Source organism: Asparagus officinalis, chromosome 1 (genome assembly GCF_001876935.1).
Source record: "Asparagus officinalis chromosome 1, Aspof.V1, whole genome shotgun sequence".
NCBI classification, from domain to species: domain Eukaryota; kingdom Viridiplantae; phylum Streptophyta; class Magnoliopsida; order Asparagales; family Asparagaceae; genus Asparagus; species Asparagus officinalis.
In genome coordinates, this window is record NC_033794.1 from 7,457,839 (window position 1) to 7,485,286 (window position 27,448).

The 27,448-nt window shown below is 37.2% G+C and overlaps 2 protein-coding genes across 4 annotated transcripts in view; one reads left to right on the forward strand and one right to left on the reverse strand.

Annotated features, from left to right (window-relative positions):
- LOC109847884 (mitogen-activated protein kinase 16-like) overlaps positions 1 to 1,670 on the forward strand; it is a 5,708-nt gene extending 4,038 nt beyond the window's left edge. The window contains exons 10-11 of the mRNA XM_020417115.1: positions 517 to 739; positions 1,335 to 1,670. Of these exons, the coding sequence (XP_020272704.1) occupies positions 517 to 739; positions 1,335 to 1,406 (295 nt within the window). The 3' untranslated portion in view covers positions 1,407 to 1,670. The remainder of the gene's footprint in view (positions 1 to 516; positions 740 to 1,334) is intronic.
- Positions 9,754 to 14,646, reverse strand: LOC109847890. 3 transcript variants are annotated; one of them, XM_020417122.1, is made up of 6 exons: positions 14,272 to 14,646; positions 11,491 to 11,680; positions 11,262 to 11,408; positions 11,084 to 11,165; positions 10,477 to 10,593; positions 9,754 to 10,203 (listed from the first exon to the last, which is right to left on the reverse strand). In XM_020417122.1, the coding sequence occupies exons 2-6, from the start codon at positions 11,523 to 11,525 to the stop codon at positions 10,150 to 10,152; spliced, it is 435 nt and encodes a 144-aa protein (XP_020272711.1). In that variant the 5' UTR covers positions 11,526 to 11,680; positions 14,272 to 14,646; the 3' UTR covers positions 9,754 to 10,149. The 3 variants fall into 3 exon arrangements, with proteins under 3 accessions (XP_020272711.1, XP_020272718.1, XP_020272725.1); XM_020417129.1 differs by lacking the exon at positions 11,491 to 11,680 and adding an exon at positions 12,675 to 12,804 and having other exon boundaries at positions 14,272 to 14,645; XM_020417136.1 differs by lacking the exon at positions 11,491 to 11,680.

Here is a 27,448-nt window from a genome sequence, read left to right on the forward strand (position 1 = left end):
GCAATTCAGTAGAGAAAGACATCTTAATGTATCTGATAGCATATAAACTTGCTTGCCTTTTATTTATATGTTAATGTCCTCTCTACAGAGTTAGAACCTAAAAATTGTCCACTATTTTTTGATATTCACAATTTAAGTGGGAGGCTACACCCAGGCCCAGCTGATACATATGCAAATCATATATACTTATAGAAGTTAATGCTATTTTTGTGCTATGTTTTACTTGGGAATTAGATGAAAACAGACTATAAAATCAATCTGTCACCTGTTTAAGGTACAAATACTAGCTTGTCCAGCTAGTGTGCTACTTCGGTACTTAGACAGTACACTCAATCCGGCAAGAATAGTATAGCAAAACTCAGAAATGGTTTCAAAGTTAAATTTCATGACTTGCATCTTAATCTTCGTCAGGTAGCTAGCTTATTTGTAGTCATGTTAAGAAAAGCATGTCAAAGCTTATCAATATTTCATGTTGTATTTCATTGACATGTGTGATTTTGCTTGCTCCTTATTTAGGGAGAGGGTAATTGTACAAAAAGATGAAGCCCATGAAGGAGTTTCCGATGATCATGCCACCTCTGGAAGTCCTTCAAAGACACAGCTAGGCGAGGGTTCAGAACAAGTGCAGGAAACAGAAAGTGGCATCAATAGACCAAATTCTAGTGCTCGTAGTTTGTTGAAGAGTGCAAGCATCAGTGGTTCACAGTGTGTAGTTGTTAAAGAAAGAAAAGAGAATGCAGTAAGTATGCAGAAAGCAAATTATTTTTATTACTTAAAATTTCTGTTGGGAAATACTATCTTAAATATTTTTAACGGACTTAAGCACACAATTGATGTTATACCCTCCCTAACATGATGCAGTAAGTATGCAGAAGCAAATTATTTTAATTACTTATTATTTTTGNNNNGTAGGGAAACATTATCTTAATTATTTTCAACATACTTTACGAATTATTGATTTATAACGAAGTATATCTTCCATGACTTCTGATTCAGCCAGCTCTATAAAATTGCGCACCTTTAGTCTACCGTCGCAGTGACTCTTGGACTAAAATATTTTTATGGATACAAAATATCAACTAAAGTTATTCGAAATAATAAAAATTGCTTGTGTTCTGATTCGCGGATCTCTGGTCAGTGAGCAAGTCTTACCTGTTTTATCGAGTTTAAATCCGATATTGAACTTTCTGAATGTTCCCCATAAAAGTGTTAATGTATATCCTACTTGAAGACATGCATGTTTCCGTCAGAGTGTTGGCTTCTAATTTCTGCATTTCATTTTTCATAACTCATTAATTTTCTAACACAAATTATGGTACCCTGGTAAACTGCAGGAAGAGTCGATTTTGGAACAAGCAGAAGAGGCAGCCGAGGAGCTGATCCAAAAGGTAGCTTCACTAGCCTGACCTGACGATAAAAAATTACAGACGTGGGATGTTTTTCTCTGGTCTTCTGGATTGGAAGTGACCTATAAATACTATCAAGGCTCCAGATTGTATGCTTGAAGCTGCCTAAGTCCTTGTATTAGCACAATTCTGATATCGGGCTGAGCCAGCCAAATCGGAATGATATTTCTGTATTTATACAACTTAATGATGATGATGATGATTTCGAACAATTGGTGCGTGTAATAATAGTTCAAGAGAAGAAGTAACGTTTTCTGTGATACATTCTCAGTGCGTCTGCATCCAGTTTTCATTTGTTTTGATTATTGGAAGTCTGCTCGTCATGGTTGTTTCATACATCTCTATTGACATTTTATCAGAACGTCGAATTTTATCTTCTTCATTTTTTAAGTTCTTGTCTAGATTTCGAGCAGTTAAGGCGGTACGAGTTGTTGCATGTGTTGGGAATTTAACGCCTAAACCCCTAATGCAACAGAAACGCAGTATAGAAAAAGTACACCAAGATTTAACGAGGTTCGGCAACTGCCTACGTCCTCGGGAGCCACACAGATAATTTCTTATTAATTAAACAAGAAATTACAATTTAGGAGCGTATCTCAAAACTGAGATTTCTCAGATAAACACTGTAGCTACAGTGTTAATAATCAAAGGGTATGAACCCTTTCAATTTTCACTTGAGAACAAATGAATAACCCACTATAAAAACCCCTTTTTATATTCCTCTCTCTCCTTAAATCTTTTTCTTAATCTCCCCTCAAAATCAATTGAGCGCTGGAGATGGGAACGCTGCTGCGTTCTTGGTCGCCGCCAGAAGAAAAATCGGAGGAGGGGTAAAAAGCTACGACCACCGAAACCCTAGCGGGGGGTTTAAATATGCGATGAGGGGATGAGCTGGCGACAGCCTGTCGCCAGCGACCCGCGGACGCCAAAAGAAGGGGGGCGAACGCAGAGGTCGAAAAACGCAGAGCTCGAATGGGGGGGTCGAACGCAGACTTCGAAGGGTGCGTTCGCCCAACTCTGCGTTCGCCGAAGTGTGCGTTCACCGAAGGATGGCGTTCGCCGTCTTCGCCTGCATCATCGTCTGCTGGATTCTTACTTCCTGGAATCTTTTCCAGTTTCAACACGTCATCTTCCAACAGGGATCTGATGAAGTGGTACCGAAGCGCAATATGCTTCGTTCTAGAATGAAATGCTGAATTCTTCGCCAAGTGTATCGCACTCTGGCTATCACTGTGCAAAACATTCTTCTCCTGTTTGAATCCCAGCTCTGTCAACAAACCTTGAAGCCATATCATCTCTTTACTGGCTTCAGTCACTGCAACGTACTCAGCTTCTGTAGTGGATAGGGTAACGATCTTCTGTACCTGTGACATCCAACTAACAGCTGTAGTTCCAACGGTGAATACATAGCCGGTGGTGCTTCTTCGGTGATCAACTTCGCCGCCGAAGTCTGCATCTACGTACCCTTGCACTTCTACCTCTCCCTTACCAAAGTGCAAACACTTCTGTGTGGTGCCTCGTAGATATCTCAGAATCCACTTGACCGCTTCCCAATGAGCTTTTCCTGGATTCGACATAAACCGGCTGACCACTCCCACTGTATGGCCAATGTCTGGTCTCGTACAGACCATAGCGTACATCAAGCTTCCGATAGCTGAGGCGTAAGGTACCTGAGCCATACTCTCTTTCTCTTCTTCTGACTGAGGAGACTGATCCTTCGATAAGCGAAAATGACTGGCCAAGGGTGTGCTCACAGGCTTGGCGTCGCCCATGTTGAATCTCTGCAAAACACGGTTGATGTACTCCGTCTGAGATAACTGCAAGAGACCTCTCTTCTTATCTCTCGTGATTTGCATTCCAAGGATCTTCTTCGCTGGACCCAAGTCCTTCATGTCAAACTCCTTTGACAGCTGCTGCTTCAAACTCTTGATATCCTCCATATCTGCTCCTGCAACCAACATATCATCAACATACAGCAGTAGGATGATATAGCTGGACTGATATCTTTTGAAGTAGCAACAGTGGTCGGCGTTGCACTTCTGGAAACCTTCCTTGTGCATGAAGCCGTCAAACTTTCTGTACCACTGTCTTGGGGCTTGTTTCAGGCCATACAAGCTCTTCTTGAGTCTGCACACCAGGTTCTTTTTCTTCTTTTCTTCTGAGAAACCTTCTGGCTGGTGCATGTATATCTCCTCTTCTAGATCTCCGTGAAGAAACGCCGTCTTCACGTCTAACTGCTCGAGATGAAGATCTTCAATTGCTACAATACTCATCACGGTCCTGATAGTATTTAGCTTCACCACGGGAGCGAAAATATCGGTGTAGTCAATTCCTTCCTTCTGCTGGAAACCTTTGACAACTAGCCGGGCTTTATATCTTCTGGAACCATCCTGCTCCTCTTTCACCCGGTACACCCATTTGTTGTGGAGTGCCTTCTTACCCGTGGGCAACTCAGCTAGTTCCCACGTCTGGTTTGATATGAGAGACTTCATCTCATCTTTCATTGCAAGCTCCCACTTGCTCGCATCTCCACACTGACAAGCTTCATCAAAGCTTTCAGGCTCCCCACCATCTGTCAACAACAGATAGTTCATGTATCTCCTGTTGGGTACAGGAGGACGAGAAGATCTTCTTAATATCGGAGCTGGTGCGTCGGGCTCCTGCGCACCATCTTGTCCAACAGGCTCTTCTTGCTGAGGACCCTCTGCATTGGGTTCTTCCGAGAGGTTACTCGGGACATCATCTGCATCTACAAATATTGACTCGCTCTCTGAGTCATCTGTCTTGTGCATGTCCTTGTACATCACCTTCTCGTTGAATATCACATCTCTGCTCCTGATCACTTTCTTGTTTTCGTTGTCCCAAATGCGGTAGCCGAACTCATCTTCACCATAGCCGATGAAAGTGCATTTCTTTGACTTGGGATCAAGCTTATTCCTGCCTTGATCACTAATATGCACGTAAGCTACACAACCGAAAACTTTAAGATGTGAGAGTTTTACCTCCTTTCCGTACCATACCTCCTCTGGTATTCTGTGCTCCAATGGAACCGATGGACCTCGGTTGATCAAGTAAGCTGCTGTGTTGACCGCTTCTGCCCAGAACTGCTTCGGTAGGCCTGACTGTACCCGAATGCTTCTGGCTCTCTCTGTCAATGTTCGGTTCATCCGCTCAGCTACACCATTTTGCTGAGGCGTGCCGGGCACGGTTCTCTCCATTCTGATCCCGTGCTCATAGCAGAACTTCTTGAATCCGGTGTCTTCATACTCACCGCCATTGTCGGTCCTGAGCTTCTTTATTCTCAGACCGGTCTCATTCTCGACCATAGCTTTCCATCTCCTGAAAGCCTCAAATACTTCTGACTTATGCTTCAGAAAGTAGACCCACACTTTCTGAGAGTGATCATCGATAAAAGTCACGAAGTAGTGTTTTCCACCAATGGACGCGGTGGTTGTTGGTCCCCACACATCTGAGTGAACGAGCTCTAGCTTCTGCTTCCTGGGGGTTCTGCCACTTGTCTGAAAGCTGACTCTCTTCTGCTTTCCAAGTATACATTCTTCACACATATCCATCTCCACTGACTGCAGTCCTGGGAGTTTCCCCTTTGTGTGCATGATTTTCATCCCCTTTTCACTCATATGACCGAGTCTCTGGTGCCACAGCTTTGAGGTCTCATTGCTAGTTGCAACTGAGATCGAACAACGTGCACCTGCTGTCATATACAGGGTACCAGTCTTCTTGCCTCGGGCAATTGTCATTGCGCCCTTTGAGATCTTCCAATCATCTCCATGGAAGGTCGTGGTATATCCTTCGCCAGCCAACTGGCCTACGGATATTAAATTCTTTCTCAGGTCGGGAATATGCCTGACATCCTTCAGCTCCCATACTGACCCGTTCAACTTAATTTTCACCACGCCTTTGCCCACAATAGCACATGGTTGATCATCACCAAGATATACGTATCCAAGATTTCCGGGAGTATACTTCTTGAAGAATTCTTTCTGAGAAGTAGCGTGGAACGACGCTCCTGAATCTAACACCCAAGATTCCTCCTTGCTCTCCAAAGAGCATATCAATGCGTCGTCTCCTCCTGAAGTGGAGGTGACATTCACCTCTGCCTTCGCCTCCTTCTCTCTCTGTGCACTCTTGCACTGATTCTTGTAATGCCCGGTCTTTCCACAATTCCAACACTCGATAGCCTTCGAGCTGTAGCTTGGATTCCTTGATTTGGACCTCCTGTCCTTTGATCTACCTCTGTAGTTTGATTTTCCTCGTCCGTTTCCTCTGGTTGAATTTCTACCTCTTGACTCTGTATTCAATACTGAAGAGGTTGTAGCTTCACCCGTTTCTCTTCGTCGGATCTCCTCACTGAGAACCAAATCACGAACGTCGTCGAACTTCAACTTACTGTTTCCCGACGAGCTACTCACAGCTGTGACTGTAGCGTTCCAACTCTCTGGTAGGGAAGACAACAATATCAACGCCCGAACTTCTTCATCAAACTCAATCTCAACTGAACTCAATTGGGTTGTAACCGTATTAAGTTCATTGAGGTGTTGTGCTACTGACGCGCCTTCCGCCATTTTTAGATTGAATAACCGCCGCATCAAATGAACTTTGTTCGCGGTTGATGGCTTCTCATACATATTTGAGAGAGCTGCCATAAGACCTGCCGTGGTCTTCTCCTTTGCTATGTTGAACGCAACATTGCGAGTCAACGTCAATCTGATAACTCCGAGGGCTTGTCTATCTAGAAGGTTCCACTCTTCTTCCTTCATAGAATCTGGCTTCTTCCCCGATAGTGGTTGATACAGATTTTTCTGATACAGATAATCCTCTATCTGCATTTTCCAGAATCCGAAATCTGTTTCCATCAAATTTCTCAAGTCTCAGAACGTCGAATTTTATCTTCTTCATTTTTTAAGTTCTTGTCTAGATTTCGAGCAGTTAAGGCGGTACGAGTTGTTGCATGAACCACGGACATTATATAAACTGATGAGGCACGTCAATGATGCAAAGTCTTTTGGGCTATAAAGAGCAAGTTTTTGACGAATAATTCATGTCGATTAACTTCAAAATTGAGCTTAGGGGGTTATTCATTGGGACATTTGGGGGGATAATTGGATACTTTTAGGGATTCTATTTCATGGTGTTATTCGTTGGGACAATGGAACAATGATATTACATTTATGTGTTATTGGTTTTTTGGAATACTAGTGAAACAATTTCACCACTTGGGATAAAATTACCCCACTAATATATAAAATTTTTGTCCCAATAGTAAAAAATTTTATCTCATCCTCCATATTGGAACAATTTTGTTCCACTTTGAAGGCAATTGAGATAATTTTCAAACCTTTTTGTATTACTTTACTAATACATGCTAATTATATTATAAATATATGACATGATATATAAAATATAAAGTAATAATATATTCAATATATTATATTATATTATCATGTAATAAAATAAAATATTATCATAGTTTAATTTATATGTATAATTTATTTTATGATATTTATTGTATATTATTATGCAATATCACATACTATATTATATATATTATATATAGTACAACATATTTATTATAATATTATATAATATTTTAATAACATATATTATTATATAATATATTATATTAATTGTAGTTGATATTTTATTGTAGCAATTATATTATAGTGTATTATATTAAACTAATATAATAATATAGTATAATATAATATAACTTATTAAAATTAATAAATATATTAGTATATTACATTTAATTATAAAATATAATATAATATAAATCATGTTATGTGATTATATTATATTAAATTAAATTAATATAATAAATATTATTGTACTATAATATAGTACATTTTAGATATTTTTTATATATCATAGTAATTATCATATAATATTATACTATATTTTAATTACAGATATAGTATTGTTTAAATAAATATATTGAATCAAAATATTATATAGTTTTATGCGGTAAATTTTAACCCTACTGGACTCTGATGCTAATATATTAAATTAGAGTATTATATAAAGTACATTGTTATAAATAGTTATATTAGTGTTATTATATACTATGACATACTATTAAATATAATATAATAAGTTACTAATATTAATAAAATATTTATGATATAATATAATATATAACTATAATAGTTTAAATAGATATAATATATTAATACTATAACATGATACCTTTTAATATATATTATTGTAATTATCATCTAATATCCTATGATAATAAAGTAAAATATTTAGTATTTTTTATAGTAGCATTATATGCCTATGATACTATATTATAATATATTAAATTAAATAATATATTATTAAAGTATTATATTAAATATATTGTTCATATATTATATCAATTATTATATAATGTAGCATACTAATATAATGTAATATATGTTTTCGTCGGAAATTGTTTTCATTATGGAATCCATTAAAATTTTAGTCGCTTACAATGAATTACACAACAAAAAGAAAAAGTTACAATTTCTTTAGAAAATAACACAGAAATTATAATATTATACTATATTTTAATTACAATATAGTATTTTAAATAATATTATATTGAATAAAAAATATTATTATATTTTATGCGGTAAATTTTAACCTATGACTCTGATCTAATATATTAAATTAGATATTATATTAAATACATTGTTTATATATTATATTAGTTATTATATATATGACATACTATTATAATATAATATAATAATTATTACACAACAAAAAGAAAAAGTTACAATTTCTTTAGAAAATAACACAGAAATTGTTTATCAACTCCTGCTTTTGTGGGATCTTCGCCTTTGCCGGGGGTGCGTTAGCCCGTGGACCATCAAATCACGAATTCTGATTGAATTGTGAAGGCTTTGGGGATTCTTCTTTCGTTTAGGAACAAGAATAGAGTCAGTGAATATCTTATCGAAGTAAGATGAACACACTTCTCAAGAACAAGTCAACGCTTACATCTTAAGGAATCTCCCAATTGTTGAAAGAAGATGAACTCTTAAAATTCACTCAAGCCTTTTGAAAATCTCTGATCAATTGCTTCAATAATAACTCTATGCTTTATGCTCTCTGCTCTTGGATCCTCCTCAAAAATGATCACGGGGGGTATTTATAGCCTCTGGAAAGTATAACTGAAATCAGGAGATCATGGGGGAAATTGTGTTTTCGAGACAGTCGTGACTGTCTCGGCGGCCGAGACAGTTGTGACTGTCTCGGCTTCTGAGACAGCCATGACTGTCTCGGAAAGCCTAAACTGCCCGACGGTTTTGTAACTACTCTCCTACGTTTTAGATATCGTTATTTAGGTAGTTATCAACGAGATTCTCGCCATCAACGTCTTCCACGTTCTTTAACAGTTAATGGCCACGTCTCATGCACATTCCTCAGCAGTTTCTGAACTCTTCAGAACTGTCTTGCGTGCGAGACAGTCAACACTGTCTCGCGTGCGAGCGCCACGCGAGACAGTCTTGACTGTCTCGGGATTTTCGAGACAGCTTAAGGTTGTTTCTTGTGTTCTTTTGATCTTTGGATGATCCTCTCTGACATTCATTATCTTCTTTTTGTCTTGAGCTGTATTTGGATATCTATCAGCATTTTTAGACGCCTACATTATAATATAATAACTAATAATATTAATTAGTAATTATAGTATAACATATTATATTTATGTATAAATAAAATAATATATTATATTAAATATGTTGATCTTATATTATATTAATTATTATATAGTATAGCATGCTAATATAATATAATGTAATGTAATATAATAATTAATAGTATTAATTAGTAATTATAGTACAACATATTATATTTTATTTTAAAGTAAAATAATGTTTATATTATAATAATATACTAAATCAATTGGATAAGTTAATTTAGAAGTAATTAATAGATAAAAATTATATTTTCATAAGGTACCACATCATCAATTATCCCACATAAATTATCAAATCAAATGCTCAAATTGTTCCATTATCTCACTTATCCCATTTTACCCCACTCGAAATATCTCAAAAGGATAAAATTATTCCATTGGGACAATTTTTCCTCTTGACCCCAATTTGTCCCAACCATTAACACCCCCTTAGGGCATTCGAAGTATGAGATCCAAGCTGCATGTTGAAGTGCTGAAGGGAGTCGAATTGCATGTTTGTAATGAAGAAAATAGAGACGTCTATGCTTCTCTTTTTTGTTCATACTTTTCTAAAAACATAAAGAATAGATAAAAACAGATAAGAGAGGTTATCTGCAAATCACTCCTTAATCTTTTTTCCCCTCTTCTCTGCAAACTTTGTCTGAAACAAAATACATATTCTGCTCGAAATAAATTCTTTCAGAACTTTGCAATGAGCTATTCTTTGCACCACATTTTCGTCTTCATCATAACAATACACGTAAGGCTTGTTGACTAGATGGTAAAGCCATTCCTGATTATACCAGATGATTAAGCGCAAAACCAAAAAAATAAACTCTGGTGTTATGTCAACAGTATCAGCCTCCTTTGGCGAACAGAAATATGAAATAATAATAATAATAATAATAATAATAAGGGTTAAGCTTTCGTCCAGAATGAGTTCATTTCCTTACACTGTCCGGGCTTCAATAAGAAAGGTACCAAGAAAATTAACAAGGCCTTCAAAAACTTCGACATAGTGCAGAACTGCCATAGATTTTGAAGAGAAGCTTGGCAAATTTGCTCTATCGGCACAAATTTCTACCCACTTCCGTCGTCGAGCTGTCCATGAGAAAGAAGATGGGCCATGTATTGCTGGAATATTAACAAGCAGTTAAAAAATATCAGAATAGAACCAAAGCATTCATCTGTAGGGAGCAGGAAAAGAGCGGATTTGTTTGAGCGATCATGCACTTTATATAACACCAATGCAGTGTCCTAACAAGTATCTGGTTTATACAAAATGCACAGGAAATGCCTAGAACCGATTCAATGTGATGAAAATAAATATATCAAATATGTTTAAACAAATGAATACTATATGTAGGACGCAGAAAAGCATAATTTACGAAAGAATAGTTAACTTACAGCATGGTATGCATATGGAGGTTTGCCTTGGCGTTCAAAATGCTTCGCCATTATAGAGAACTCTATCGGTCCCCAATCTTCCTCTTCGAAACAATTACCAAGAGCTGCCTTGTACAACTGTCGTTCACATTAACTTTCCTTAAAAGCAAGCTCTAAATAACATAATTAAACCAACTCTAACATTTCATTACTCCTAATAAATTCAAAAATACATAAGAAATTACTAGTTTAATACCGACAAGTCTCCAATTCTCAAACTAAATTCATAAAGGGCTAGGCAACAATTAGTCCAAATCGGTATTTAATTAAGGGCAAATTGCACTTAACCCCATCACTACACTTTCAGTTGCACTAAACCCCTCTCAACTCATTTTTCCATTGAGTCTTCTGAGTAACGTATGCTTCTTCATGGAGACTCATTCGAAAGAGCTCCCTCTATAAAATTAGGCTCCGCAATTGAAAGATTTGTTCCTGCTGCTGATGGAGATTGGGCTAATGCAGCTGAAGGTATAGATATGGGGGGTTATGTGCAATTTTCCCTTTTAATCAATTCATCAATCTTAACTAATTTGAAATGAAAAAGAGGAGGAAGAAGAAGGGAACAAACCTTAGCAGTGTCGGTGAGGAGCTCTGTACCAGCAGGGTACGAGGCATAGAACTGATCAGCCCTCGACATGCCAGCCCTAGTCCTGCAACCAGTCTATGAAAATTAGAAATCATAAGGATATCAACGGTTCTGGAAGTTTCTAGAATGAGGGAGAAGTTTCCAAACTGAGGGAACATACGTGTTGCTGGTGTAGGCATAGGTGATGAGGGTGGCAAAGCAGTAGAAGCCTGTGTAGGATACAAACCGGCGAAGTTTTTGGATCCTGAGGATTGCCTTACATCGCTCCAACAAATCCATCCCTCTTCCATGGTCCATTCGTTTTTCCCTGTTATTTTATTGTATTATGGCTAGCAGTTCACAGGAAAATGACACAAAGCGGTAGCTAATGTTTCTGTCATATGCAAAACCTTTTTGATCGTGAACTGCAAGCAAACCCTATCATTTTAAGTTCCACATTTTATTCTGTCAAAAATCAGGCTTTATGTATAATCCTTGTTAAGAGAACATAGGTTCAGCCTTGGATGGCGATATCAAGGACCAAAACCAATAATAACATCAGCTCTGTTCAAGTCATCAGTGCTCCCCTAGGTTGCAATCCTGCAAATGTTGTCAGTTGTTTTACTTGAAGAGTATAGATATTTCAGTGCTTGTACCATATTAATTTCATCATCCACAATAACAGCAGAGATTCATTCTCACAGAGAATTTTTCTCTGGGGGGCATCAGTCAGGTATTTGGAATTCAACGTTCGAGCACCAACCACAGAGGAACAAGATTTAGCATCTAAGTTATGCCACCACAAGGGAGCACAGCCTACTACGCGGCGGCACGCTGCCATCTATGGTGGGGGCCCAAAACCCCATATCCCAATACCAATGCTGATTGAACTAACAAAGGAAAACCTCAAAGCCACCGTGTCCTCCATGCCGCCCAGGCCCAAGTGAATAGCACGAGACATGCAATACTTATCGAATGAATGTTGAAGACAAGGGTGACATAGACAACAGTTCATCATTGGACCCCCGAATCCAAGGCCCCAACAGCAAACCCTTGGGCCACTCGCGGGGGTACAAACAATCAGTCCAATACAAGCCAAGCTTCATATTCTACTACATATGATTTCCTAACAACATTCAGAGAGAAAATACCTAGACAAAGTGCGCAGAACTTGAGAGGTAAAATTAATTACACAAACACGCATCGTTATCTTTTACTTTGTGTATACTATTCTACTACAGATGATTTCCTAACAACATTCAGAGAGAAAATACCCAGACAAAGCGCGCAGAACTTGAGAGGTAAAATTAATTACACAAACACGCATCGTTATCTTTTACTGTGTATACTACCTTTTGGTTTAAACTAATCGCAATAATATAAGTAAAATTCTTATTACAAATAACAGCCAAATCATACTCTCAGTTATGCTCGAAGCTAAGTAGAGTGCTTTAATCATCCAATCAACATAAAAATTAATTTGTACGAAGGTAAAAGATTCAATAATAAAAAAGGACTGAACACAAGACAAAGCATCAAAAAAGTAATTAGCGAAAAATATAGAAATACGTCGTAGGAACAATTGAAGTGTTACCAATTGAGATCTGATCGCGATTTCATCGGACTCTTTCGAATTCACTTGATGCACGGCAGGAACTGGGCCTCGAGATGGACGGGCAGGATTGAATCTTATCGGATCGGAATTAGATTGAGCCGTTCCCAACCTGCACCAAGCGAATCCGAAAGAGCAGCGATTGGAACATAAAAAGACTACGAAAGAGGAAAGGGAAACGAAAGACCCTAGGAGAGAGAAAATAAGGAGGAAATCAGGGTTTTTTTTATATATATATATATATATATATATATATATATAGAGAGAGAGAGAGAGAGAGAGTAATGGGTATCATTGTCCAGGAGAGGATTTCCCTCTTTGACAATGATGCGACAAGGGGTGTTATTGGAGCGAATACGGTTCGGATATGACACTTACCATATACATATTCGCTTTTTATAAATGGATACGGATCATCTTCGGTAAGAAAAAACCTTAACCATATCCGCACTTATCGGAAACGGATACGGTTCAGATATTTGAGAATCGGATCGGATATGATCACGGATATAAACGGATATTCAACAAATGGATATGAATCAGATATGAATTAGTAATTTAGTACACATAACCATAAATTACAACCAAATAGGTAAATGTATGTGGTTGTAAGCTTCTCCTTAATTCACATAATTAGAATTACTCTATATAGTAATAGATAGTTTTTGAAGACGGTTACAGAAATATAATATAAAAGTTTCTGAGAATAGATTGCAAACAGAAGACTCCTCTAAGAACAGGCAGCAGACACACACAACAACCAAGTCCAAAGACAGTTACAAAATTACTCATATCCTTTTCACTGCCTCAACTATATGTCAACCACTCGTCCTAACCATTCATTCATCTGAAATCCCATCCAAATGACTGAATCAAGCCTATCTCAACAAAGTCTCCGAAAATCAAATTGAATTATAACACAGACACGACAGCTAGAACAAAGCCTCAATTGTTTTTCACCATACATCATAACACCAATATGAGTCTAAGCATCAAAAGACCAGCTACTACATCACCCCAAGCACTTAAACCCAATGATATACTATCTAGCCACAGACTCAAACCCCGCAATTATTCGACAAGCCTAACAACAGTCTCAAATCTCCATACGCCCCTATCGCACAAAACAATATCATGCAAGACTAACCCAGCTAGCTACATACTCAGAAGTGCCAAAAATCAACTAAAATCCACCATTATAACCATATTCCAATTAGCTTCAAACGAATCCAACAAACCCTAAACTACACAACCAAATACAAAATTACCATAAAAAGAAGCAATTTTCAAGGTTCCAGGCACAAAGCAACCTTCAGCTATTCCATTGAAATGCTATTTACCCACAAACCCAAAAGCACCCCAAATTATTTCCAATAACACCGAAAACAATATCGAATCTCAATAAGCCCCTCTTACAGACAACAATATCAAATTTTACAAATTACCCACATACCGAAAGGGCACAAAATCTCTTTTTTCTCCCACTAAAACTCGCCATTATCGACACAAACATCGAATTTCACAAAGTACCCACAAACCCATGTCCCAATTAAATTATTTACTTCAAAAAAAAAATTACCTGAAGCGTAGGTGATGAAGGAGTGGAGCAAGGAGACGGAGGTGTTGATGAAAAGAGGGTATCTAGAGAGAGAGCAGCGGATGAAGAAGTTGGATGCCTAGTAGAGAGTGAAGCCCAAGATTACAGCAAGAAGCTCCCTTCTCTTGTTGAAGATGAACACGAATAGAATTGAGATTGCCCATAGAAGCAGAATTGAGATCCGACGAAGACGACGCGTGGACGAGACAAGGCGAGACAGGATCTAAGACGACGCCTGGACAAAACAACGCAAGATCCGGCGAACGACGAAGATGACGCCGGCGACGGGTCGGGAGTCTCGAGACTGTCGGGATCTGACGAATTTTCAGAGGAGGCTGGAAATTGAGTGGAGGAATGGGAATGGGATATGAGGCTAGGGTTTTTAGCTGAAGTTGGGTTTTGGGTTAGCGGTTACGGGTTTGTAATTGTAACTTTGGATACGACCCGAATCATTATTATATTACGAATATCCGTATCCGTAACCTTTATATCCGTATCCGAATCTGTATCCGAAAAAAATCCGAAATCAGATCCGTATCCGAAACTGTATCCGTCCGATTTTAAAATTAGCTTACCATATCTGCATCCGTTCGGATACGGATGCGGATCGGTTCGGATATATCCGAACCGTTTGCCACCCCTATGCCACAATCCCCATGGTGGGAATAAAGTAGAAGAGAGATATCCCCATCATAGGGATTGCGTCACATCATTGTCAAGGAGGGAAATCTCCTCCTTGACAATCCTCCTTGATAATGAAGGGAAATCTCGCTTCCTTGACAATGATAAACATTAATCCATATATATATTATATATATATATTAATATATATATATATATATATATATATATATATATATATTATATATATATATATATATATATATATATATATTATATATAAAGAGAGAGAGAGAGAGAGCAATATGGGTATGCTTGTACCAAGCCACAATAAGTTGTGCTTGGTAGTGATGTGGCACATCCCCCTCCACTCATTCAAATATGGGACCACATCACATGGGTAGTGAGTGGATGAGGATGTGACACATGCACTACCAAGCACAAAATTTGCCGCTTGGTACCAAGCCATACCCATTTTTTGCTCATATATATATATATATATATATATATATTATATATATATATATATATATATATAGTAATATATATATATATATATATATATATATATATATCAAGACTACTATCAACTTATAGTGTGATGTCGCACTAAGTTTGTAAGCCACACATTTATTAATATAATACCATGGATGCCCTAGGTAATATTGAGTGGTTAAAAACTTTGCTGTGAACACACTATTCCCTATCCACTTTTAAGATTGATACAAGTTTTCATATATATATATATTTTATATATATATAATATATATATATATATATATATATATATATATATATATATAATATATATATATATATATATGCCCATTAGCCATCATAGGGTATTTGTAGAAATACCTCCCAAAACTTAGTATTTGGCAAACAAATTCCTCAAAGGCTTAAATCATAACTTTGTGAAAAGATACCCACCCAATCAACAAATCATTAACTTAGTGCTAAATATTTGAGCATTTTGTTAATAATTTTTACATTTATTTGCGAATTAGCTTATTAACTTGGTGATTAATTGTTTTGAGGGTAATTTTTCCAAAATTGATGACATGAGGGGTTAGTTTGTAAATAGTAAGATTTAGAAAGCAAGTTTGTAGATACGAATGCTTTAAGGGGTATATATGCAAATACCCAAAGATATTTTAGCTTCGCAATTTGTGGACTTGGGAGCAGAAAGTTTGCTGGATTGGACCAATATGAATTAGTCCGACGAGAACACTGTTCGCATCAATAGGAATTTTGCTCGATTTGGCCCAATATGAAATGCAAGCTAGGCTGGGCCAGCATACGGCCGAATAAGCCTAAAACTTAAACAAATGTACAAAGATAACTTATTTTTTTAGTTAATAGTAAATTTATGGGAATCAAATGTATGACTCATAATTAAGTCATAATGGTGCAGATTAATCTAACCAACTTTTAATGGTTATCGTTGTCTTGCCTGAGCTTGTAATGACTTCTGACTCTAGTTAGGATCAGTTCGACAACTCTTTAGAATCTGGTCATGTTTAAATTTTTAGAGTGTTTTGTTGATTGGCAAAATTTTAGAAAGAAATAACCTAGTTTGCTTGTAAGTTTAATTTTGATTTTCTAAATTTGGTTAGTTATGGACTGGAGGAGTCGGGTCCAAACTAAAGCAGTTTTAGACAAAATCAATTTAAAGTGCGACCTAAATTTAATGAGTGCGTGTATTTGACAAGTATAAAAAAATAGTTTTGATGGATGTATACATGATCTGAATGGCTTCCAACGTTGAACTATTTTTTTAGAGTTTAAATTATTACTCTTAAAATAGTTTTTTTAAGATCCACCCTTAGATAGACTAACTCTAGTGCATTTAAGCAAAAATGAGTCTAAACTTAATCTTATCTTATGATTAGGCCTGTTTCAAATGGGTCGGGCTGGCCCAGCCAAAATTTTCAGGTCCTGACTAAGCAAAATTCTTAGCTTGGACTCGTAGCTCGGGTGCCGGGCTGAGCCCGGGTCCGGGTTCAGGTCAAACCGGGCTAGCCCGAAATTTTTTATTTATTTTTATTTGATTTTTTTGCAAAAATATTATTTAAACATTAGATTAATTTTATTATATTTATATAATTATGTATTAGTATAAATTTACATATTACTATACAACTATATATTATATATACATACATATTATATACATAAGTATATTGCTTTAAGTTATAACTTGAGAGAGAGAGATAATCACGTATGTATTACTTATAAATATGTATTATATAGTTATATATGTATTTGTTAGATACTTATAATATGTTTATTAAACTATAGTTGTGTAATTTATAATATGTTTATCAAAATTACAAAAAACCTGATAATTTCCAATCTAACAGTACATTGAAAATATAGGAATTACAAATATCAGCTACATAATTTACAAATCATAGAAAACACCCTTAAAGTTTTAAACGTTATAAAAAACCTTTAAATTTTATAAAAAACACTCTGAATATTTCAAATTAATTAGTAAATTGAAAGCATAGGAATTATAAATTGTCTATAAATAATTTTAAAAATGTAAAAAATGCCTAAAAGTTTAAAAAATTGCAAAAAACACCTAAATTTCATAATTTACAAAGGAAATATCATGAGAGTTTCTAACCTATAGAAACTAAAATAATATGCAATATTACTAACAATCCCTAGAAAATTATTTTTTTGCAAAAATATCATACACCTTTAAAAATTATAGGTTTAGGAAAAAGTTTTCATGGTCAATGTTATACATAACATTTTTGAAAATAATAATTAAAAATCTATTACATTTGAAATTTACAAAAAAAAACCTTAAAATTTAGTACATTATAGATTACCCCTCCAAATTTTGAAAATTTTTAATAATTTTTTAATTTTAATGTAATATCTAATAGTTTTGTGTATTTATAAATTATAAAAATTTAGGGTGTTTTTAACAAATTTTAAAACTTTTTAGGGTGTTTATTTTGTAGTTTTTAAATTTTCCTTGCGTTTTTTCAGTGTAATGAGATACGTCAATTAATGATGATATTGAAGAGTTAGTCATTTTTAAGTTTATTAGACTATACTTAGGTGTGCACATCACTGTTCCTAGGCAGTAAAATTTATATATGCAAAAAAATTCAGACAAACTATATAGCGGTTAAAAAAAATTTGTCTTTAATGTATTATTTTTTATAAATTATACTTAATGCTAGCCCACCATATAATTTTGACTGTGGTCATCATAATTTTAATATGTTTGATTGATTGGCTATATATGTATATAGACTATAGATTACTTTACTTTCTCACATGAGCAAATATTTGGTGCTTAATAATATAAATTATTACTTTTAAATTTAATATAAAAAATAGCTCAATGGCATTTATTTATTTACCCACAGCATAATACAATCTCAATTTTTTTTTTGAGATTTATTTCATAGTTACGTGTATCACATTAGTAACTAAAATAATAATTATTTATGCTTAAATTAGAATAATTGTAGTTGGTCACTCATTATAGAATTTTTATAAAGACGTATATCTTACTTTTTATAGCTATATGCACTACCCATGTATATTTTATAATTTAGTTCTTAATTTTACATATTAAATTATTTTTTCTTCTAGAAATTTCTTCTTTGACTTTTGGACTGTATAATCACTATATCACCATTCTAGCGTAGAAAAGACCGCATTCTAAATTGCTTCAAGCTAATGTTTGAGTTGAATTAAAGTATACCTAAATTTTTTAAGAAAATCATGTCAACACCTTTTAAAAATAAGAGAATACTCTAACCATTGATATTATAAAAGCTAATTATAGCCAATTGAGTGATTAGAAAAAGAGAGCTTACATTAGAAATGTATGAATGATTAGATAAAAAGGAAAGATAATAATATTACCAACAATACTACAAATAGCAAACTATAATGTAAAGTTAACCTATTTTGTAGAGCCCAACTACTGGCTATAAGCATCAATGTTTCTATATATATACTTTATAATTTATTAGAAAGAGTTATATAATCTTATATAATAAAATTAATTTAATATTGAAAAGTAATACGTTGTAATAATATCGTTATTAGGGAAAAATTTTCATGAACTAATATGTTATTTACAATATATAAGTTATGCACTCTTAATTCTTGTGTCTTTTATAGAGCTAAAAAATTTGAATACGAGTCACTAGCATATTATTCTCACAATAGCAAAATCCACTTAGCATATGTGGATATACTAGATGAGTTATGTGTCTTATATACAATACAATTGCACTAAACAAGTGAGTTATAATAGTATTTTACATCCGTATCGTTTGGGATAAGATTTGATATGGACCTTGCATAAAAAATATATATTTAGAGCATATGGTGAAATATATCATAATCTCCCTACTCTAATTTCACAAAAAATAATTATTCATACTTTTAGTTTTACTTCTATGATACAGAGAATGAGAATATTATATAATATAAATATGAGCGATACAATAACTAAAGTTAACGTGAATATGAGTATAACCACAAGTAAAGTCAAATGCAAAATTCCTTGGTGAATTTATTAATCACCCATCTTTTTAAGACTTCAAAATACTAATAAATAAAGATGTTGTACTAGAATAATGTGTTTATAACTCATAGGTAGTAGATCATGTGACCACGGTTTAGGTTGAAGGAAACAAGATCAAAATTTTATTTAAGAGAGAGATTATTGAGTTGATGATCAATCACGCAAAAAAGTTTATTTTTTTATTTTAACTTTATTTTTATCAATTTAAATAATAATAATATTCAACCGCGTGCGTTGCACGTGCATCTCAACTAGTGAGAATTAAATGAACAACGCATAATTGAGACATAATGGTGCAGATTAATCTAACCAACTTTTAATGGTTACGTTATCTTGCCTGAGCTTGTAATGATTTTTTTTTTACCTGAAAAACAGGGTATAACCCTGTTCATTTAATATAATGCAAAAAAGTATCAACAAGGAGGTTACAACTTCTCTAGGTAGATGGGGGCACTGTAGGAGAAGTGAGTAGGGAGCGGACCGATGTCGTCACCTACTACACTTAACCTGCAAACCCCCCCTTCTGTCTAGATAGAAACACTTCTTACATTACAACCGAAAATAGCAACTACTTTAGTTCACAAAATACTAGACAAAGCTTGGTATTTCTGATATCTAACCAAAATAACAGGAAACTTCTTCACTGATAAAAAACTTCAACTTTGAGACATGGGACGCAAGTGATTAGTGGCTGGCACTATTGTCCCCAGCCCCTGAAGAGGTGTTCTTCTTAGCTAGCTCCTGCAGACCGAGGTTGAGGGATGCCCTTCGCAGCCTCCTCGCCGTCCTGTCATCTGCTGGACCTGTCCAAAAAATGGAAAACCTCGCTATATTAGAGGCTATGAGCAACGGAATGGGCTGAATATCCTTGAAAATGAGAGAATTTCTGCTAAACCAGATCCACCAACAAAAACAAGGCATTAGAATCTTCCATATTGCTTTGATGTCTGAACAAATATTAGGGACTTTGTGAAGCAACAGCAGATCTTCCAAGGTTAATGGCCAGCTGTTAGCTGGAAAGAAAGGGAGAAGGAGCTTCCAAACCTCTCTTGCAAATGAACAGTGGATGAAAATGTGATCGTGGGTTTCATTTTCCTCAAGACACAGAGGGTCACCTGACCAGCCTTTTTTGATCAAATTGTCTCTAGTGTTGAGCTTCTTTTTTGAGATTATCCAAAGGTGGACTTTAACCTTTAGGGGAATCCTGGATTTCCAGATCATGTTGAAGAACTTGGATTTTTGGCCCCCTGAAGTTGCAAAAGTGTAAAAAGATTTTACAGAGAAAATACCCGAAGAGAGGAGAGGCCACTGAAAGCCATCATGATCCGATGAAGCACCTGGGGATTTTGTAAAACCCCGTAAATTTTTATATATGAATATATATGAATTATTAGTAAATTAATAAATAGCTTGAGGTCATTGATGTACATGATAACAAGTTATTTGAGATGATATGAGAGTATGGGTGTAGAGTTTTGTGTGTTGGTTTTGCAAATAAGCAAAACATGCACAAAAACTGAAAATGTCCAGATCAGTCGACACATCAGTCGACTGACTATATCGGTCGACACATCAGTCGACTGATACGTTGATTTCCAGTTTGATACGCTGATTTCCAGTTTTTCAGGTTTCGGGTCTGTTTTGTTTTGGTTTGGGTTTGGGTCGGGTTTAACTGTTTGTATATATCCTTCTTCACCCGAAAACATCCCCTATCATCCTCAGACCAGAGAAACCCTAGCCCCCTCTCTTCTCTCTCAAACCCTAGGATAGTTCTTGGTGATTTTGGGGCGAAATTGGAGGATTTTCGTCGGGATCTTCAGTTTGCAGCGAAAGGAATCACTCCCCCTCAGATCCAGGAGCTCTTCATCACCTCAGAGGCGAGTAACATCTCGCCCAACCTTGTCCCATTCTTTTTAAACGTTTTCAAATGGTTTTATTGAGATCTCTTTGGCCTAAAACGTATTTTGAGTACAAAGATTGGATTTTTATTGCATGTAACATGAAGATGTGCATTTTCAGTATAATAAATAACCTACCAATGTTTGGTAAATTTAAAATCCAGATCTGAAATGTTTTAAAAGAGATTTAACATGGGTTTTGTTTTGAAAAGTGTTTTTAAAACATAAATACTTATGTTTAGAGTTTTATTCATGTATATGTATGTGAAAGTTATGTTTCAGTTAGTCCATACATGTTAATATTCGTATGATTCATGCTTGGAATTGATGGGGATGAGTTTGGATCAAATTTTTGGCATATAAGAACCTGTACAGATTATCTGCAGTCTGTCGGTCGACTGATCAGTCGACCGACGGGCAAATTGTTCAGCCATCAGTCGACTGATCAGTCGACTGACGGGCTGATTCTGCTTTCTCAGCTTCTCGGTCGACTGGTCAGTCGACTGGCGAGCTGAGGCTGTGCTGTCTGAGCTCCATCAGTCGACGTATGAGTCGACTGACGTCATCAGTCGACACATCAGTCGACTGATGAGCTGTTTTACAGATTCTTGATCTGTTTAAGTTGTCTTTCGGGGTCGCCTCGGTAACCTGACCCTAGTTTATCACGTTAATGATTTATCTGTGCATGTGGGTTGACTTTTGACATGAGTTTAGACATGTACATCGGGATGCGTGCGGGTTTAGATTTGGTGTATTTTTACATGTATGCAAGTGATAAATTACATTTCCTTCATTTATAGTCTACGTGTTGGACAATACATTATTCTGATCCATGTGTTGGATACTTACCATCTTGGTCCATGTGTTGGACATGCATTCTATTCAGTCCATGTGTTGGACCTACATCACTTTTAGTCCATGTGTTGGACATTTTTGCCAAACCTTGAGCATGGTACACATTTGAGTTTTGGAACACGACTTTTTGATACCGTTAAGACATGATAGCTACCTAGACTGGGAATGACACTTATGTAGAATACGACTTGATATTTTATGGCATGGGACACCACATGATACTCTACTTATGTTCTGAGATGGGTTGTCTTTCCTTTTATTTATTTTCTGTTCACGTATTAGACTCCGGGTTTGGTACTTAGGGATTTTCAATTTGGGATACAAGGTATATATATGAGGGTTTCCTTGTTTGGATTATTTCGCTCGACGTACCTATGCCCGTGTTGAAACTTCCTAAGTACTAAAGCCCATTGTTCATTTCTAGGATAATTGCCTATATATATATCTATATATATGTTTTGTGATAACTGTATTTTCTTATACAACGAGCCCTATTCCCTTGGGGTTGGTTGTGATGTTGCTCGCTAGCGCTTGACGCTCGTTGTCCCTCCCCCTTTCAGGTAACGAGCCAGGAGCCCGGAGAGTCGCAGGTTGATGGCGACACACCTTAGTGTTTAGCTGTCTAGTTCTGTTCATGTTGGAGCTCCATTGTAGTTTTTATTAGACATTTGACAGTATTGTTCTAGAAGTTGTAAAGGCTATGTGCCTTATTTCCTTCTTGTCAGACATTTGTATATGAGACTTGTTGAGTATTCCAGATTTATCTACTCAGATTTTGGCTATGTATTGTTGAGCAGCAGATGGCAGCTGCGTTGAGCAGCAGATGGCAGCTGCGTTTGGCAGCGCTTGGAGCTGTGTTGAGCAGCAGATGGCAGCTGCGTTGAGCAGCAGATGGCAGCTGCGTTTGGCAGCGCTTGGAGCTGCGTTGAGCTGCGTTTGGTAGCTTGGAAGCTGCGTTTGGCAGCAGATGGCAGCTGCGTTTGAGCTGCGTTTGCAGCTTTTGGAGCTATGTTTGCGCTGCGTTCGTGGCTATGAACACGGTGCATCTTGATGCTGGTGTGCGGGGAGGACTTTCGCAGTTTGATTTGAAGAGACCGTCGATTTGTAGTCTCTTTCTGTCGAAGCGTTGCAAAGATCGTCATTTTGTAATCTTTGTTTTAGCTCTCTGATATATGAGAGTCGTCAGATTGTAACTCCCGATGTTGATTATGAAGGCTGTTTGATTAGAGCTTCCATCAGTTGTCGTGAAGGTCGTCAGATTGTAACCTTTAGCGATCTATGTGAAAGTCTTCAAATTGTAGCCATCTGGAAGTCGTCAGATTGTAACTTCCATCATCGGTGTTTTGATAGGGATCAACTATCTATTGTGATTTTTAGACAGCCTACAACCCCCTTTAGTAGGGTCAATGATTTTAGATCCATTATATATATATTTTCTGTATTTTCTTATGCAACGAGCCCTTTTCCCTTGGGGTTGGTTGTTATATTGCTCGCTAGCGCTTTGACGCTCGTTGTCCCTCCCCCTTTCAGGTAACGAGCCAGGAGCCCGAAGAGTCGCAGGTTGATGGTGACACACTTTAGTGTTTAACTGTTAGTTATGCTTATGTTGGAGCTCCACTATAGACTTTTGTTTAGACATTTGAGAGCCTTATTCTAGAAGTTGTAAAGGCCGTGTGCCTTATTTCCTCTTGTCAGATATATGTATTTTGAGACTTGTTGAGTATTCCAGTTTATCTATTCAGACATTGACTATGTATTTCTGTATGTTGGATGATGAGACGTTAATGTGATCACTATCATTTCATCAGTTATTTCTTGTATTATCTTTTACCTGCTTTTGTACCTACACCTGTTGTTGACTCTACTAGATAGATGTTAATTGTGATGGTAAAATATGTTATTACACGGTGTGGTGCATGGTAGGTTTGACATCCTTGATTTTACCTTGGACTGCAGCCTTGTGTGAACCCAGGGGCGTCACACTGACGCTGCATCCTGTGCATCTGAATCTGCATCTTGTCCATACGACTATGCATCCTATCCATCTCCTCTCGAATAGGGTCATGTGGATCTGACTGGTGCTGAGGAGGCTCTTACCTCAAAATTTGAGAAATTTTTTTTTATGATAACTATTTTGCAAATTTAAAGTATTTTGTGTGAATACTACATGTTGTGAAGATTGTATTGTGATACGCTACTTTTAGAAGTTTATTTTGGCTCATAAACTTTTATTTTCTTATGATCAGATAGATGTCAGGACGTGGTAGACCTTGTACCAGGAGAGCTACCCAGACGGAGTCACAGCAGACTCCATCAGAGCAGCAGCCAGCTCAGTCCGAGCCTCAGCAGGCACCACCAGGGCCGCAGCAGGCTCCTCAGTACTTGGTGGATCTTATGGCTCCTCTCATTGCCAGGATGACGGCCATTGAGGACTTGGTGACGACTCATATAGCACCACGGACACCACCACCACCGGTAGCTCAGCAGCAGGGGATACCTGCCGTTCCTGTTAGAGAGAGACCCCCAGAGGCCACGCCTGCCGCCTGCAGCCATTCCTCTAGCAGTCCCAGATAGGACCACAGAGCAGGAGGCTTGGCTCCGTATGGTTGAGAGGTACCAGAAGATGAGAGCACCCGAGTTCCAGGGGTCACCAGACCCTCTTGCAGCTCATAAGTGGAAGGAGGATGTGAGCAACATTCTTGATATACTCGGTGTGGATTCAGTTCAGAAGCAGAGACTGGCATCCTACAGCCTGAAGGGAGATGCCGGGAGGTGGTACCGACTCCAGTTCACTCCAGAGCAGAGGCTGACCCTCACGTGGGAGGACTTCGTATATTTCTTTAATGGACAGTACGTTTCTTCTGCAGCACGGACCGGGAAGGAGCTTGAGTTGTCCCAATTGACTCAGGGGGACATGTCAGTGGCTGATTTTGAGAGCCCGGTTCATGGAGCTGTTACATTTCACAGGATGTTTGCGTGGGCGACAGGGAGCGCGTCAGGTCAGATGTTCTTGGCTGGGCTCGCAACTATACTCCGACGGTACCTCGTGTCGAGGAGATATTTATAATCATCAGGGAAAAAAGGTAGCTGAGGCTGCCACTTCTCAGGAATTGAGACTTCTATGTTCAGAAGGACGAGAAGCGGAAGGCCAAGACAGGCAGCGGAGCTGACAAGGGCAAGAACAAGAAGAGCTTCTTCTGACATCGAGCCGGGAATCAACATCACTCAAAGTCCTTCAAATCAGAAGCAAGCGAAACACATTAAACGTTCCGCTTAATTAACGCTAAAGGATGACCTACACACACCCATTTTAATTAGTTGATAAGCATCTAGCGGACTGTAGTATACTGCATATGATTTTCTGAATCCAACTCAATTCTGAAGCATAATCTGTGCTGGGTTTATAAAAATATTATTTATTTCTGCTCTGAGGCATCCTTTTAATTCTATACCAGCTTTGCGACAAGTCAAGAGGAGAAAGAGCTCGATAAAACCTCTTCTACGCAAGAGGTATATGCTCTATGGAATTATTAACAACATGATCAACAAAAGTCAGAAACATACAAGAGATATCAGTACAAACGGTTGACATTATCGCCCCAAAGGTATTAGCTATCTCATCTCTTTTGTGCATATTCCATCCGGAACAGATGGAATCTGGGATTGAACAACCATTACCTCAGAAGAGCGAATATACTATGTCCACTGTTAGGTCATCAGTGACTTTTTTTGCTTCAATGAAGCATCCGTTACATATTCGTTGCAAATAGTGTTTGCTGACATCGTGTCTCCCTTCTCCGACTTAATTTGCTCTACGACTACACAATAGGATTATGCACTTCCATTTCAAACATTTGCGTTGTATCTTAAATTAATCTTGCCCATTTTTTAGCTATAACACATCCTCCTGAAACAAAAAAGAAGTTTCTCTGCTGCTGAAAAAGCCACCATGCACCTGGGGAAATTACAATTACACTTCTATAAAGCAAACCTAGTGGACCACAGACATCTAATGCGTAATATTTATTTTAAGGTCTTTTATGCCCTAGTCTCTACTTAAAGAGGGTCAGTTGAGAGTAACTTCGTTAGTATTCACAAATAAATCGTACCTCAAAGTTCGTGCTGAACAATGCTCTCTTAGATAGATAAGCGGCCTATAATATGTTGACCGCACTCTCAGTTCAATGTACAGCTATCAGTAATATGATGCAAAGTCACAAAAACGCATCTTCAAACTGCATAAAGACGAATGTTTCGACCGGATTCGGCGGTCGTCTCATGGATTGTTCCATGCCATCGGCTAATGGCACCTTGGTTCGTAGGGTGTGCATCATCACATACCCGCAAAATCCCCCCCCAGCCACCCACCTGCTAATGTTACAAAATATTTGTCTTTCAAAGCGGTGTATAAGTGGAAAAATAGATGCTCCTTTAGAGTAAATGCGCAACAGACGGGTAGTTTAAACTTTGCGCTCATGATTACAACATTTTACTATGGCTGGTATAAATCAGTACTGCGGACTTTCATATTCACTCGTGATAGTAATTTGTTAGTAACTCGTTTTCTCAATGAACAGATCAAAAAGTTCGCGTGCAAGAAAACACTCAGGAATATTACTTGGCACCTCACAATTACCAAGTCTACTAGGCGAATTTATCTTTGAGCGAAGAGAACTGGGAGGAAGCGATATCCATAGCCTTGTCAGGAAGACGAATGTTCGAGGCTCGCGGAAGTGCTCTTTTCGTTCAATCTCGTGTCTTGCTAATATAATCAGCGATATTGAAAATAATCTATTGTCCAATTCTGAACTTTACCGCGTTTGAAAGCTTATCCGAAAAACACATGGGGGATTGGACCTCCATAGAGTCACGACATAAGAACCTCATTGAGGTTATATTTCTTCACTCTCGATTTTGAATAGCTTACACACACACACACATACATCAACGACACGACAGCTCACACGCGACACTGCACTCAAATAATTCTGACTACATAAGTCCCAAACCGCCTACAGTAATACCATAAGTCTAGCTATACTAGTACGCCACACTGAGCCCGCCTAGCATAATACTCACCAGTTTTATGTCTATGTACTAGTACTTGCTCATCTGCTGATCACCAAGATCTTAGTACTATATTACTGCGTCACCTGTAAGCTCCGCTACTATTAGCATAAATCTCAGGAGTGGACCGTGAGGCGTAGGCATCGAGCAC

Coding starts and splice junctions, on each gene's coding strand:
- LOC109847890 (XM_020417122.1), bottom strand. CDS start 11,525: ATGATAGGGTTTGCTTGCAGTTCACGATCAAAAAG. Junction 11,409..11,490: donor TGCAGTTCACGATCAAAAAG/GTTTTGCATATG, acceptor ATAAAATAACAG/GGAAAAACGAATGGACCATG. Junction 10,204..10,476: donor CTCCATATGCATACCATGCT/GTAAGTTAACTA, acceptor TTAATATTCCAG/CAATACATGGCCCATCTTCT.